The sequence below is a fragment of the Nyctereutes procyonoides genome, unplaced genomic scaffold, assembly GCF_905146905.1.
Source record: "Nyctereutes procyonoides isolate TBG_1078 unplaced genomic scaffold, NYPRO_anot_genome, whole genome shotgun sequence".
Classification (NCBI taxonomy): Eukaryota; Metazoa; Chordata; class Mammalia; order Carnivora; family Canidae; genus Nyctereutes; species Nyctereutes procyonoides.
Genome location: NW_026575140.1, coordinates 18,986,468 through 19,003,600, shown reverse-complemented (window position 1 = coordinate 19,003,600; position 17,133 = coordinate 18,986,468). Strand labels below are relative to the sequence as shown.

The following is a 17,133-nucleotide window of genomic DNA, read 5'->3' as shown; positions in this document are numbered from 1 at the left end:
GTGTACTTAAACCAGAAGAAAATACATTCAGCTCTGGTCTATTCTGCAAATGCCAGGCCAGTCCCCATTTCCTTTATTATTATTGGGCGCCTATCATGGGACTCGCTCTGTGCCTAGTACTTGGGAATCTCATGATCAATGAAAATGAAATGGCCCCTGATCTAGGGAACTCACACTGTAGGACAGGGTGTTTCGACTCAGCAGCATTGACACCTGAGATCAAACAGTTCTTTGTGGTGGACTGACCTGTGCATTGTATGCTGTACAGATTTCCACCCACTAGATGCCAATAGCATGTTCGCATGCCTCTGAGTTATGACAACCAAAATATCTTCAGACAATGCTAATATGTCCCCTGAGAAGAAACATTTCTCAGTCAAGACCTGTTTTAGGAGGAAGGAGGCTTTTAAATTTTTTACTAACAAAAAGGGATTTATTCAGGAATAGCACAGAATTGCAATCTGGGACAAGATAGCTATAGCAAAACCAAAAGCAAGCCCCTAGGAGGAAGAAGATATTAAGCAAACACTCATAAAGGTTGATAAAGGTGATGAAAGGGCCATCAATAGGAGAGCTCTAATTTAACTTGATTGGAATAAAGAGATAAGAGCCCAACATGGAGACTACCTGTTCCAGCCCAGGAAATAACTGGGATTATTTCCACCGTGATGCTCCCTCTGATTGCTTTATTGTCTTTTGTCTCCTCCAGTTTCCTAAGTAGCAGTCACTGATTGTGTACTACGCAGCCAGGTGCCATATTAAGCATTTGGCATGCCTTATTTCACTTTATTCTCATAACTACCCTATAACCATAACTGGCATCACAAACTACTGAAGATTCGCGGTGTAAGTAAACTGCCTTTTTAACCAATAGTTTTGCATTTTCGTCTTGTAAAACAACTAGAACAAAAGCGGAGATACTCATGGCTTCTACTTTTTCTTTATCCCTTGGACGACAGCTTCCTACTTTATTTTCCACTGTCATTGTCTTCTTCATTGAGTCCTTCCCTCCAAAATCACTCCCCCAAATTTCTCCATCCCCCACATTTCTTCTTTTGATCTTACTATACCCTAAAGCTAATGTCCCATCCTGCTTCTTGCATTTTCCACCAGTGTTGTCAAAATTCCAGGGTTGCCCACTAACACTATCTCCCCACCATCTTTGCATTGGGGCTCTCTCTCAGACACTTTACTAAAGCAATTCTCTCCAATTGGTACTTCCCGGGGCACTGAATCCAGAGTTATCTTGTAATCTCATTCAATCTGTCCTTCATATTGAATGTTCTTTATCACTCTTTTCCTTGGAAACTTTCTCTTTCTTAGAACCCTATAATATTATAGGTCTACCTTCCACCTCCTATCCTGTAGATTCAGGTGGATTCCACTGCTCACTTCCTCCACTGTCCTAAACTAAACTCTATACTTTTCTCTCACATGTCATTTTAGCTTCCAGAGTTTCATTTATCCCACCTATGTGGAAGATGAACCTAATGGTATCTCCAGTCTTGGGCTCATTCTTGGATTTTAAGCCTAATTTCTCCAAATCCATCTGGACGTCTCCAGCTGGATAGAACCTTGGTATCTCAATTTTAACATTCTCAAACAAAAGGCTTTATATTTTCTTCAAAGTCAGCATGTCCTCCTCAGTCTCTCAAAATCTATTATTTCTTAGTTGTGAGAATCATTCGCAGACCCTCAGAATTATTCTCTACATTCATTTGTTCATGAATTCATTTCTTGAGCCTGTTGTGGGCACCATGCTTTACACATTGCTGCCCTCATGGAGGGCATACTGTCTGTTAGTGAGGCTTTAATGAAGGTTACAGGAGGGAAAGTATGTAGTGGATCTTTTCTCTTCTTCTCTAGCTAGATCCAATGAGCCAGCAAGTTGTCTGGTTCTCCCACCATATTTAATTCACTGCTTGTTCAAAACCATGGCCTCTGCCCCAGCCTCCTGGGTGGTCCTCTCTCCTCTTACTCTACCCATTTCTCTGGACTCTCACATATTGTATTGCCTTGTAATGTCCTGGTTTCTTCCTACCTCTCCCACTTTCTAGAAGTTTATTCCATGTAATGAATGCATGCTATTTGTCATGTATTCCCAGTACCTAGCACAGAATGCTCAATAATCATTCATGAAATAACGAGTGAATGGATTCTAATTCCCCTTCCGCATTACCAAAAACTTCATACAGCTCAACAATACACAAAGTAGGTTTGAAGTAATAACTGGAAGGTAGCCAAGTGACAGCCCCTGGGCACAGATGAGATTATTTGGAGAATGGTGACTGACTCCATGAGAAATGAGAAGGTGTCTTGCACAGGACACTAATGGCTTCTCATTGGACACAAATAGCCCTGCTATGGAGAGCAACCCCAGGGAAGTCCCTGGTTGTTCAATCCTTAGGGTTGTCTGGAGCTGCCAAGGCAAGGTGACAGAGTCCTCCTTTTATTGCTGAAAGCCAGCTTTACCATAAGACCCTGGGTCTGGATGTGAAAGCCAGAAACTGCTTGGGGCAGCTTAGCAGAAATACTTGGCAGTCTCCGACCCTTTCCCTCAGGGGCACACCTGTCATTCCCGTCTGCACTGTTTGTGCCACCCCTTGAACTCTAGCACTACTGCTGACATATTTTATGTTATCTGACCTTAGTTATGTGCTCTCTTGAAAGCCTCAGTTTCTTCATCTCTGAATGGGATTAGCAACAGAAATGATCTCATTAATCCCTCAAGTATGGTTGCTCTAGAATACCCCTATTGGGCATGTTGTCAATATTCATTCTATTTTTTGCATACTTAAATGTTTTCATATGTTTAAAAATAATCCGGTAAGGTGTCTGTAAGAATTAAATGCAATTAGGTATGGAAATACTAATTCCAGTGCCTGACACATAGAAGCCTCCAATAAAAGGTAGCTCTTAGTAGTACAGTAAAACCATTATCCATGCCTTCAAAGTCTGCAGTGCCATCAGTACCTTATCTATTGGTTCATTTGTTTTATGCCTGCCTCCACTAGAGTTAAGCTTCATGTGGGCAAAAACTTGTCTATCTCCTGTATCCATCATATCTCAAGTGTACACAGTAGACAATCAACACGTGGTTAATTAAACATGAACTGGGTCAATGCCTGTGAAAAGGGCAGTGGTAGGGCACATCTGTTACTATTGATGCAGACCACCAGTCATTCCAGTTGTATAAATCAGGCATTGGTCATTATGATCCAGACCACAGCCACAAAGACCTGAATCATGGTGTCCTGGTGGTTGGCTCTGGCTTTGAAGGAACAGATTCAAATAACAATAAACTCTGGATTGTCAAGAACAGTTGGGGTCCAGAATGGAGCTGAAATGGCTACATAAAAATGACCAAAGGCCAGAACAACCAATTGCTTTGCAATTGCCAGAGCAGCCAGCTATCCACTGTGTGAGCTGATGGACCATGTTATTGGACAACTCAAGGGTAGCATATCTGGAGGAATTTTCTCTTGAAACTGACCAAATCCTGATTGTGTAAGATGAGACACTTGAATCAATTGAGGATCCAAGATGTGACTTGAATTCTGTGACATTTTTATAAGGGTAAAACATTACCACTACTTTAATTACTGTTAGAAAAGCTTTAGAATGCTGAAGACTCATTACTTAATTCTATGACTTTTGAATTTTCATTTTTTCAAAGGATACATGAAACTTTACCTTTTAAAACAAATTTTAATTCATTAGGTAAAAAACAAAACAAAATAAAAAACATGAACCATGTAAACCAGTAGCTGTGTCTCCTGCCACAGCTCAGATTGGTTTCATACACTCATCCCTCAGCACCACCACCCCCATCACAGCTTGAGCACAAATGGAGACTCAGAAGAAAAGGTGGCCACTGAACATTTTACCCAAAGCAAGATCTTCATAACTCAGTGCCTTCAAAAGACTCTTTCTCCAATAGAAAAACTTAAAAGACACCTCAAAGGAAAGGGTTAAGACTGAAAAGAATCAAGGCAGAAAATTCAAAAGGCCAGAGTGGTTACCCAAGGAACACTTGGATTAGGCCAGACCTTACAGGCTGAGAGCCCCAGGTAGATATGGCACAGGAAGAAGGGTCTCCATGCATGAGAAGCCTTACCTATAGGAAAAGCATCTGTAAGGCAGGCCGGGTGGCTCAGCGGTTTAGCGCCGCCTTCCGCCCGGGGCCTGAGGACCCAGGATCCAGTCCCATGTCAGGCTCCCTGCATGGAGGCTGTTTCTCCCTCTGCCTGTGTCTCTGCCTCTCTCTCTCTCTCTCACCCTGTGTGTGTGTATGTGTGTGTGTGTGTGTCTCATGAATAGATAAATAAAATCTTAAAAGAAAGAAAGAAAAGAAAAGAAAGAAAGAAAGAAGAAAGACATCTGTAGGCAAAAACCCAGATTAGACAGGCCTGCAAAAGTCAGCTAATCACAAAAAGAGGACTGACTAGTCAATGAATTGTCATAATACAAATGAACAAAGGAGCAGGGCACCACTCCTGCCAGTGAGCAGACAGTCATGAATTGTATGGAAGATAGAACTACCAAACTCCCCCTTTTTTGTATGTCTCCTTTGCCAAGAGGATTATTAGACAGGACATGATGAGGAAAAGGGAAAACTCATTATATTTCGTGAAGCATATACTATGTGCCATGCAGCATACATATATCATGATCTTATTTAATCCTGAGAAGAATCCAATGCAATCAGGATTCCACCTTTTATATGAGGAAAATTAATGTCAAAGGGGTGAAGTAGCTTGTTCAAGAGCCCAGAGCCAGTGAGTAGTCTAATGCTTTCATTTGGATGTGGTACATCTTAAGAGTGAAGCTTTGTATGTGTATTACTCTTTTTTTTTATTTTTTTAAGATTTAGTTCTTTATTTGAGATAGAGCATGCACATGCATGAGTGAGGGAGAGGCAGAGAGAGAGAATCTCAAGCAGACTCTCCACTGAGTGCAGAGCCCAGCACAGGGCTCCATCTCATGACCCATGAGATCATTACCTAAGGTGAAACCAAGTATTGGACACCCAACCAACTGAGCCACCCAGTTACTTGTGCGTATGTGTTTCTGGGGGGGCGGTGGAGGGGAGGAGACTGTGGGCAAACAGCTCACCCTTGACCTCATTTAAGTTTGTAGTCACACTTCCTTGGACCTCTGTCATACAAGCTGCAGTTTTGAGACAGCATCCTCCATTCAGAGAGCTGGTTTTCAGAGCCTAATAGTAGGGGGGGGCACTTCTTCCCCACTTCCTATGCCCCCTTCCATATGGCAGGATATCTATCAGCATGACACTCCTGGCCCTTCTCTGTGTCCTGCTCTCTCCTCCCCTGAGGAGGTAGAGCAAAGTATCTGCTGAGTTTGACAGAACAGAACAAGAATATTTCAGTTGATGCAAAGATCTCTTCTTTCTCTAGCAGAAGAGCCAAAAGGACAATTCAGAACAATTCACAAACTCACCACTTCAGAGCAATCAAGACTGAGAAGTAGACCAGAGAGTTCAAGAGGCCAGGTTGTCATGTGGAAGCTTTCTCCTCTTCCTCGGGATCTCCTAGCTGGCAAAAATGTCAGTGCTATTGGGCTGGGAAGGCATAGCCATTCAGCCCAAGTCCTTCCTTATGTGAGGCTTGAGACTTTTCAAATCTGTCTTGAGTGGGTGCACCATGAACACCACACATCCAAGACACTTTCTCCAGTGCTTCTGTTGGAAATAAAGCTGATGTCTCCATCCCCACCTGCCTTGCTTCTCTATCTCAATCAGTTCAGAACACAGCAAGGGAGAAGAGATTGTTATGGACTGACCTCACCAAACAAAGCAACATCCGATGAAGAACCTCGCACTCATTCTGATTTCATTTTACCTCATTAGCTCTAGTCTGGTTTGTGTTGCTCATACCAAGATGGAATATGATGTTAAGTCTGAGGCAACATCTCAAAGGAATGTCAAGAAACTGGAAATGGTCCAGAGAAGACTGAGTAGAATAATGAAAGTTCTGGAAACCCAGACATGGGGGGAATGGTAAAAAGGAATGAGAAGATTTAGTTCAAAGCAGATTTGGCCATGATATGACACAGTTCATATCTTTCAAGGGCTCTCATGCAAGAGTGCTTTAATTAGATTATGTGATTCCCACAGGCAGAACTAAATGCATTGTTCCAAGGAGGCATATTTTGGCTCATTAGAAGGAAGATATTTACAACTATTACCATTATATAGGAGTAGAATGATTTTCCTGAAAAGGTAGTGAGCTTTCCATCACTGTGACTATTCAAACAACTGCACTGGATGAAAGGGATAATCCTGAAGAGAACACTGGGGGATGATTGGTTCTGTAAACCCCACAGTGGCAGAGTGGAATGCTTTTTCCCCTCACTACTTCTCCCCTCCCCAATATCATAACTGACCTGTAATGAGGGGAGTAGGCCAGGGGAAACCCCTTGCATGTAGCCAAACCCAACCTGGGCAACAGGATGCAGTGAAACCCCAACCCTACACCTACACCGTTGTCCTATTATGATATTCCCCTAAGATGACTTACTGGTTTACTATCTGTATGTGAACACACAGTTTTGTGGCTTATTCTAAAGCTTCTTCTCAAACTCTAAGTGAGAAAAGGTGTGCGTGTTGGGAGGGAGGTTTCTGAGGGAGTGATTTCCTCTGTCTCATATTCCAGGGCCTGTTACAATCATGCTCACTCTTTCTTCTCTTTTCAGAGTTGGAGGGCTCTTTTAGCAACCTCATCCTCTGATTATCTGATCAGCACCCTCAGGCAGCTCAGTTTGGCTCAGGATGAGAATCACCACTTACAGATGGCCCTTTATGTGTGCTATTTGATTCCATCCCGACAATAATTTCAGTGAGATCAGTCTTATGATTAGCTCCATTGTACAGATAAGGAAACTGAAGTTCAGAGAGGTTAATTTATTTGTCCTAGGTCAGAAAGCTAGTGAATGGTGAGGCATGAGTTGGTAGCCAGATAGGTCTATGTCTTAAGTGTGTAGTCTTAACCACTGCACCCTCCTTCCTATCCCAAATGACAGTGACCAGACCTGCAATTAGATGCACATATGTTTTGGTTTTCTTTCTAATTTAATCATCTTCTTTTTTTTTTCTTAAGAGAGGGAAAGGGGGAGGGGGAGGGGCAGAAGGAGATACAGAGAGAATCCTAAGCAGGCTTTACACCCAGCTTAGAGTCTGATGTGGGGCTCAATCTCATGATCCTGAGAGCATGACTTGAGCCAAAATTAAGAGCCAGAGGCTTAACCAACTGAGCCACCCAGGCACCCCTCTAGTCACCCTCTTAATGATGCCTAGGTTTGATTTGACTCTGTAGGCCTCAGGACCTCAGTAAACACAAGTCTTTAGAAAATAGGATTCAATGAAACCCAGTTCCTTCCCAGTGTTTCAGTTGATCTATCAGAGAGTTTGACCCATAAAAGTAGAATCTGGGTTCTATTCAATCTAAGACCATGTTGGGCACTGACTCAAATTAAAATGCCCCTGATCCAGGACCTTGAGTCCTCTGCACACAAAGTTCTTAATGGCTTCTGTTCTTGAATTTTAGAATTATTTTTCAGTGAACACATATCTTTCCAATGTCTGGCTTATGGCGTGAAGTCGATGGAAGCTGGTATTTCTGAGCACAGAGGAAGAATCTTGTGATGTGGAAGAGTCAGGGAGTGCCAGAGTATTGTATGTAGTGAATCCTGTATTAAAAAGGAGAAACACCACTTTGTGATGATGATAGGTGGGATGGACGTCCCAGGGGTCACTGGATCATACAGGCTGGACTGGTTCCCCTCACTCCACTCCATCACTGCTCCACTCCACTCCATCACTTTGCCCCCATCTTGTCCTCTTGAGGGCCTGGATTTACTGATTTCCCTCATTCCAGGTCATCTGCTTATCTCTGTTTGATTACGTACAACAGAACTAGCTACCCACTAACTGGATGCCAGTGGCCTTGCCTCAGAACCTTTTCCCATACCATGTCCTAGTGCTCACATGCTCACACCCTATGATCTAATCTAATTCTGGACTCAGAGAGCCTAGCATCAAACACCAAAGTCAAGAAGGTGGGGGATGGGGCAAAGGAATAATACCTAGAAAGGGTTCAACTTTAGGGCATAAATAGGATATTCCAAAGTCTGCAGGGTAATTAAGGTTAAGATACTGATATAAACAAATGGACAAGGTGCCTATGACCTTGAGGGTATAGGCAAAGATAATTTGATCATTTTTTGAGATAATAACTTATGTGTACCAGGAACCCTCTGAAAACTTCAGGTTTTACCTCCCTGGCAACTCTTGACCTATATCAAAAGATAGGAATTTTTTTTTTCTTAAAGTACAGTGGCTGGGACGCCTGGGTGGCTCAGCGGTTGAGTACCTGCCTTTGGCCCAGGGCATGATTCTGGAGTCCCAGAATTGAGTCTCACATCGGGCTCCCTGCATGGAGCCTGCTTTTCTCTCTGCCTTTGTCTCTGCCTCTCTCTGTGTCTCTCATGAATAAATAAATAAAATCTTTGAGAAAGGAAATACAGTACAGTGGCTTAGATAGCTTACAACTTTTGAATAGCTACTAGATATCCACTACTTTCCCAGAAATTTGGGGAGTAGAGAAGTAGTATACAATATGATCTCTATTGTCAAGGACATTTGCACATAAGACATTCAGATTTCATAGGGAAATAGAAGGATTTTAATGGGGAAGTGTGGACTGGTTAGCTTTATTCTAGAAAAGCATTATTCAGGCTGCAGCATGAGGATGGAGAAATGAGAGGCAGTGAAAATGACTAAGACACTATTACAAGAGTCCACTGAGAAGCTTTGAACACAGAGAGTGGCAGTGAAACAGAAAGGAAGGGAAAAATTCAAAAAGCAGGGAAAGGTCACTGAGTTATGAATAAAAGACTGGTTGGACGAAGTAGAAAGAGAAGAAAGAGTCGAGAACTCTCCAGTTTCTGATTTGGGTGGATCAATGGAAAGATTCAAAGGTGGCTGTGAATTCTTGACTTGGGCAGATGGTGGATGATGATAGCACTATCAACAGAGTAGGGAGTATTGGGCTGATGGCAGGATTTCAGGGATAGTTTCGAGTGCAGTCGGGGACAGGTGGACTCTTGTATATTTAGGAGGAGATAGGAAGGAATAGGTATGTGCCACAGAGTGCAGGAAACAAATCTGGGCAGGAGAAGACTGATCATCACCCAAATACAGGTGGCAAAGGAAACCATCCATGGAAAATGCAAGAGAGTATGAGGTTAGAAATGCAGGGAACTTGGGGGTAGGGGGTGCTGGCACATGGGAGGCTAGGCCAAGGAAGATGACCTCATGAAGAAATCATCAGTAAGGGAGGAAGTGGTGACATAAAGAAGTGGAAGCAGGGATGGGAAAGAGGTAGAAGAGGTAGAGTTGGGAGAAAGGTGAGAACCAGAAAAGTTAAGAAAAGGAAAAGATCAGAGGAGAACATGATAAGTTTGTTTTAGAATATGCCAGATTTAAAGTTCTACCTTAAAATCCTGGGAATGTGAGCCAGAAGGTCTCATATGGAGACTGTTGAGATCACAGGAGCAAGTGGGACCTCCATGGTAGAGAGTGGAGTGGGAGAAAACAGGGAGAGTCATAGGGGCCTCTTATGGGAGAGGTAGGAAGTGGAGCTTGGAGGAGTCCGGGGACAGAGCAGGGGAGCGAAGCTTGGAATGCAGTGTCCTAGAAGGCAAAGGAGGCCATGTCAAGAAGGAGAATATGGTCAGTAGTGCTGGAGTGGAAGCCAAGTTCTGGTGACTAGGACATCAGCGTCCAACATTTTCCCTTGGGAAAGCAGTTTCAATAGCCTGATCAGTGCCAGGGGATGTTCTGTTTGCACCACATCCTGGGTAGACAGGCGCATACTTAGAACCAAGTCATCACAAAGGTCTGTCCAGAACAAGCCAACAATTAAGTCACCGTAGAACAATGGAGCCTTCAGAGCTTGGCCGTGCTATTCTGTCCTTTCTACACGAGTGACCCTAGCAAAAGGAACCAGTAGAGATAAGTACCGAAGCCAGTGGGCAGATTGGGACAATACTACTGTATCTAACCAATAACCACAAAGAGGGGGGGAGGACGTTACACCAGCTTGCTTTGTTCACTTAAGGCTCATTCACCTATTAACACTGTATTAGTTCTAGTGGGCTCAGAGACCGAGAAGGAGGACATGGCTATAAAAGAGACCTGGCTCCTGCCTTCAATCAGCTTACAATACATTTAGGGGGGATTTTCATTCCTTAGTCAAAACACTCCATCTAGGGACATCTGGGTGGCTTAGAAGTTGAGCATCTGCCTTTGGCTCAGGGTGATCCTGGGAGTTCCAGGATGGAGTCCCGCATCAGGATTCCTGCGGGGAGCCTGCTTCTCCCTCTGCCTATGTCTCTCATGAATAAATAAATAAAATCTTAAAAAAAAAAAAACGCTCCATCTAGAATGCCTAACAAAATCGCGATTCCAACTTTTACAACATACCTGGGTTAGCAATACCTTTTCAGGCATCTTTGTAGAAGGCTAAGGTAAAGCTTAAACTGAATGATAGAACAGGATATATGCTCATATTTTTAAAAATGAAATAGACTGGATTATAGGCTCACTGCAGACATATTGATTCCTTACTATATACCTCATTTTTAAAAAATATTTTATTTATTTCAGAAAGAGAGAGCATATGCACACATACACACAAGTATAAGCAAAGGGAGGGGCGGAAGGAGAAGCTCCATGATCAGCAGGGAGCGTGATGCTGGGCATGATTCCTTACTATATACTTCAAAGACCTCTTCCCTTGCAGCATTAACCATAACTATGTGGCTCATGTTCCTCCAGGTTTCTTCCCTAAGCTTCACCAAGTCTTCGTTCTATATTTCCAACTGCCAATGACTTTTCCACTTTCCACTTTCCACATTGCCCCCTGCCCTCAAAATCAAACCTGAAGTCAAATTCACCATGTGGCATCTCTGAAATCATTATCCTTCCCAAACATCCCTATCTGTCTCCATGGTCCCTTCATTTTATCTTCTATCATCTGGATCTCTTGCATCCAATCAATTGCTAAGTTCCGCATCAAGCAGAGTTTTATGAACAGAATAGATCTTCAACATTCACTTGCTGATTAAATGAACACATTTTATAGCCTAGACACTGTGGCTAGTTAGTAACACTGGTAATGACAATGGTTAAGAGCATGGCTTTGGATGGCAGGTGGGTCTGATCTGGTTTTAGCCCACCTTTGCTACTTAGTAGCTCAATGACTTTGGACACATTCACAAAATGTAAGTTATTAGGGTTGTGAGGATCAAATATAAAATGTAAAACTCTGAGCACAGAGATGTTATTTCTTCATCCCATGGCCCACTGTCAATATTTATCTATTTTAGTAATCTAATGTTAAATCCAAAGGAGCCAAATCCCAAGAGGATGCCAATAGTATTAACTTTTAGAACCTTAATTAGACTACTTAATAAGTCCCATAAGGGTCGCTATCCAACTAGGACCCTTTGTTTGAAGCCTAAATAAGGACTTCCACATTCTTCCAAATTTTGTCCAACCCGCATTTTATGCTGTTTTGAAAATTTCAATTAAAAATTACCCAATTCAACAAGTTTTAATGAATAGTAGTTGTTTACGTAGTAGTTGCTGAACCAATTAGCCTGGAAAACCTTCCAATTTTCCCTCTAGAAAACTACTTTTTAATTCCTAATGAGGTTCCTCTTTTGCCAAGCTTTCCATAGCCTCCAGCACTACAGCCTCGCCCACCCTGGGCTCTAGGCACTTGGGAATCCTGAAGGCACCTTTGTTCCAATGCACAGCCACACTTAAGTATGGCCACGCCTCTCCCAGCAGACTGTGAAGCCCTCCAGGTGTGTGTCCAGCACCCAGTGGATGCTGAATTAAGGTAGGTGGGAAAGATGGAGTCCCCTGCATGAAAGGCCTGAGGGCAGAAAATCAAAGTTACCTTTGCGATTTCCACCTAGGTCAAAGGGTAGGCTGAGAAGGTTAATGCACCACCTCAGAGGAGGAGGAGAAACCAGTGGTCAAAGGTCAAGGGAAACTGGGAACTTTGATCCACTCACTTGATAACAAAGCAATTGCGGTCTTTACTTTTCTTCCCCCAGTACACCACATATACTGAGCACTCAATAAATAGTTGTTGTATAAACACATGAATATTTCTTCTCTCAGTTTCTTGGTCAGATTTTTCTTTTTATGTTCTTTCTGTTCTACCAAGCCCTACTCTTCAACCTTTCCCCTTATCACGTAATGCATAAAATCACCTCCCTCCCTCCTTCTTTCCCTTCCCTCAGTCTCATCCACAAATGCCATTATGAGAAAGAGAGAGAGACAGACAGACAGAGAGAGAGAGAGAGAGAGAGAGAGAGAGAGTACTGTCACTTCCAGTCTATAGAGGAGAAAGCACAAGTTCAAAAGCCCAAAGCTGGATACCAATGGCCACACAGCTACTAAGAGGTATGTAACAGGTAATGTCATATTGCCCTTGATCCTTTGGCCATTTTTGTGTGCTCCACTCCATGGAGTACTCCACTCTTAGCAGCCAGTACCTGGGACTTTGTCTAGGGCTGCCCCAGGACACCAGAGCTCACTTTGCCAGTGGCCGTGGGAAGTCACAAGTGCTGGGAGTTTAAGCCTTCCCTCCTCCCCACCACCAAGGCAGGGTGACAGCCCTTACTTAACCAATGACTAATAGGTGTGAGGGCACTGGGACTACAGCTCCCTGGCCCCCAGTGGGGAGACCTCTCATATGTGACCCCCACGGCCTCCAGATCAGCCCAGGAGAGTAAGTCAACCTGACTCTCAGCCAGCTTCCCTTGAGGCTGCACCCCGGCTAGGCTGGCTCCCCTGCCCTGCCCATTTCCCTACTCCGGAACCAATGTCCCTTGGAAAGGTTCCTAATAAATCCCTTTCCCAAACATCCTCATCTCAAGCCCTGCTTCTGGAGAACGCAGCCTAGGGCAAGCTAAAATGCAGGATTCAAACCCAAGCCTGTTAGACTTCAACATTTTCTCCACTGTATTGTGTTTGAAATGCTATTGCAATCATATGGGCCTGCTCTTCACTACTTTCACATTTAAAAAATTGAATGGCTACTGTAGCTTCAGGTGCCTTGAAGACAAACATGGCATTTCAAAAGCTCTATGCTTGCGTATTTCTTCTTACTACTATTATGTCTCTGAGACAAAAGAACTTTGACTATTTTAGCAAAATGAAATAACTGACTCAAAGAAAAAGGCTAGTTTTTTGAACTTGTCTTTGTAATTGTCCTATCCTGGGTTCCTAATTAAATAGGCACTAAAATGGACTTCATCCTTTTAACATGATCTCTTCTTAAAATGTTTTCATTATAAAAGGAATTGAAGGAATTTTAGGGGAGAAAACAAATCCGGATGTTGGAATACAGCCATTCACAATTTCCTTAAGGGTTTTCCTATCCCTGTGACATAGGTACAGTCTTTTTTTTTTTTAATTAAAGATTTTTTTTATTATTATTCATTTGAGACAGAGACAGAGAGAGAGCATGAGCAGGGGGAGAGGCAGAGGCAGAGGGAGAGGCAGACTCCCTGCTGAGCCAGGAGCCTGACACAGGGCTTCATATTAGAACCCTGAGATCAGGACCTGAGCTGAAGGCAGATGCTTAACCATCTGAGCCACCCAGGCGCCCTGACCTGGATACAGTCTTATTCAAACACCTGGATCCCCTGGGTGTTTTCCATAGCCCAATTTTCCATTTTGTGACACAGTCACGTGGTTTTCATCTTTAATGCTTGTCCATTGTTACACCCAGAGGATAGGCCATTGCCTGTCACCATTTTTATTGCTCTTGATATTTCATTATTGTAACGATGGCACTGAATAAATTTGTCAATATGCCATTTTGTTTTGTGTCTACCCTTTTTCCATATTTCAGATTATTTCTTTAAAAGAAGTTTCCAAATCTTGAATTGTCAGTTAAAAGAATAAAATGCAAGGCTTTTGATGAGACACTGTGACACGTCTTCCTTCCCCCACCACCTAACCACACTAAAATGCATAGCGATTTTTAACATAGGCCAACCTGAAACAAAGATTATTATTTCAAGTCATGGTGACTTATTTAATGAGTTCTGGTCTGACTAGATGAATTCATTTTAAATTTCTCCATTTAGTACAAAGGTCTTGACACCGCCTCTAGAATTATACTGAACCTGTGGCATTCCTCATGAAAATGACAAAGAACCCTAAGGAGACATTTCAGTTGCCCTTAAATGGGTACAGCTCCTTTCTTAATTCTAAGCTTTCTCATTGCTAAGCATTTCATGGAGAGATTAGTTACTGGACTTGAGTCTCTAATTGAATCAGTACTTTTACACACAACAAAACACCGATCTGGACATTTCAATGGCTAATGTAGGCTAACTGACTTGGGTGTGTATTTTGTGCATTTCTGCATGCCTGCATCTTCAAAAGCAGAGGATGAAGCTCATTGAGAAGATAAATAAGCAAGAGAGAATTCCTGTTTTCTCAGTCACCTTGAAGTTTACCAGAGTTTACCCCAAGATTTAGTATTTTTACTTATTAGCCTGAGAAGTACCACTCCCTGAAATTTATTTTCCAGGACTATTTAGACCTCCAAGAGATTGTGTCCCATTCTCATCAAGCACAGTATGGCTGGTTTTGTTTTGTTTTGTTTTGAACATGCTTAATTATTTTGTTGTCTTTTGCGCAAGTAGGAAAGCACAATAAATAAAAACCTGGAATTATTCTGAAGACCATGGGTACTTGTTATGACACATAGAACGGAGGATTTTAGACTGCTAGGACTGCTTTTCACTTAGCCCACCATAAGAGTTCTAGTGAAAAAGTGGAAAACCCACCCAGTCTTCTAGATGCGTGACTCCAGACAATACTAAACATCCATATAGAGAAACATCCTATTGATCAACTGTATTTTCTACCTTGGAACTGTTTGGGTGTATTTCTTTTCCCCCATTGGAGAGCTGGTTTTCCATAGCATTCCAAAACTCCCAACAAGTGCCAATTTGCATTTTATCTTAAAAGAGAATTTCATTATTGGGTTAACATAAAAGGCAAAATGTACAAGTATGTGACGGCCCACTTATCAGTGAAACGAGAAGAGCCCTGATTTGCTTCCATCCACACCCCAAGTTTGCTTTCATACTAGGGGGTCACAGCCTTGGGTCAGCATGTGGGCAAATACTTCTGCAGCAGATGCCTCATCTTGGCAGGACTTTCTTTCTGAGTTAGGATATCGATGGGTAATCCTAAGTAAAGCCCCATCCAAGCTCAAACTTCACAACCAAACAAACCAGTTTTACAACACAGAGGAATTTAATTTGGCTTCTCACTTGCAGTGGAAAAAGAAACACAAAGAAAGAAAAATGCTGGCAGCTGAGCTAACACGCAACTGCCTCCTGGACATACTGCCAGCTTGATCCAATTAAGAAACATTAAGAACCTAATGACAGATTTGAAGACAAAAGGTTGAGATGAGGCACATTTTCTTGATAGCAGCCAGGCAGATTGCAAAATTTCCAACCAGGGTAAGAGTCCCTTCGATATTTAAAAAATACAGCAAAGTACAAAGAGAGGCAAACTTTGCAAACTTTCTTGCACATCTAAGGAGTAAGACCCCAAGCCTAGAACACAGCCAAGCATTAATCTCTGAGCAAAATTCTGTTTAAGCCTAAAAAAAAAAAAAAAAAGCTATGAGGCTTTCCTGAGTACAACAAAACACGTGAAATACCAGAGTTTTACTTATTCATGTTTATCCTGGGAAATGAACAAAATTGTAATTTAGGTGCACTTCACCTTCTGTCCCCTCCTACCACCAGCATCTTCAAATTCATCTCGTGAAAAAAAGCAAAACAAAACACTGTAGTGAAAGACACGTGGGGATGTGCCTTCATTTACTCCATGCCAAGATTTTATCTTTAAACCCGATTTGAAAAAAGTCCTGCGAAGGTCCAAGCAAGTGCCAGATCCTGCCCTGAGTGAGAATTGCCCGCCCGTGCACTTACCTGTGATGAGCACTGCCTTTTGATCCACAGGTAATAACTCTTGACCAGACAAGTAAGTATAGGTGAGGACACAGGACAGGAAGAAGAGGATCAAGCCCCAGGAGAGGGACAGGCTGAACAGCAGGTAAGCCCCTCCCCAGAGGCCCGCCAGGCAGACCACCTTTCTCCTCATCTGCCCTGGGATCTTCCTGAGATTGCCAAGAGCTAGTCCTCCCAGCACTACGGTGACAGCCAGGCAGAGCCACACCGTCTCCGAGAAGAAGGTACTCATTCTCAGAGACGTGCTGCACCTTTGTGTGCTCAGGACCGGCGAGGCAAGTGGGCAAAGGCTGTCTGGAGGCAGCCCGGTTATATGAACAGAGAGACGAGAAGGGAGGGGGAGAAAGCAGCACCGGCACACTTCAAATGAGCGTGGATTAAGCACACTCATACAAGCACATATTTCCTGATGGGTCATTGAAACCAGTGAGCAGTTTCATATAAATACCAGAGCACTTCATATTCAATAGCTCCCCTGACGCCACCTGCACACATGACACATACACATACTCACTCACAACAAACACACACACGTTATTTTTTCATGACCTCTGGTGAGAAAACTAGTTGGGTAATAATTGACAGACTCCATCCTGAACAGTGAAGCACAAAACCTTTGCCCCATAGGAAATGTCTTCTTTAGGAGCCTGGGAGAGAACTGTCAGTCAAGTCCTTTCTTGGATTGGGGGCAAGGGAGGGGGCAGGAGGAGGTGCGTGCGTGTGTGTAAATACAGGCAACCAGTGACATCCAGAAGATCTGGAAGGGGAGGGCCATCTGATTTTGTTTGTGTCTGCACGCCACCTTCCACCTGTGCCGGGCTGACGTGTTGGATGGAGATTCTATATCCCTATAGAATACAGAGGAAGAGAGTCTTGGCAGATGGAAAGTGTTCTGGTCTTGCCAGAAGGGAGGCATGCCAGGCAGAGATAAGAGCAATGATAATGCAATTATAATGGTCAATATCTACTCGGGCTTATTTGTGCCAGGGGCCACATTTTGCCTCTTATTCAGTCGTTCTCTTTATTGAG

General features: G+C 43.0%; 1 protein-coding gene across 2 annotated transcripts in view; it reads right to left on the bottom strand.

The window, feature by feature from the left end:
* HSD17B2 (hydroxysteroid 17-beta dehydrogenase 2) overlaps positions 1-16,538 on the bottom strand; it is an 81,465-nt gene extending 64,927 nt beyond the window's left edge. Inside the window, exon 1 of one of the 2 annotated variants that reach the window (XM_055307190.1) lies at positions 16,066-16,538. In XM_055307190.1, coding sequence (XP_055163165.1) covers positions 16,066-16,522 — 457 coding nt within the window. In that variant the 5' untranslated portion in view covers positions 16,523-16,538. The remainder of the gene's footprint in view (positions 1-16,065) is intronic. The other variant, XM_055307189.1, reaches the window with a different exon arrangement.
* Positions 16,539-17,133: the final 595 nt, after the last annotated feature.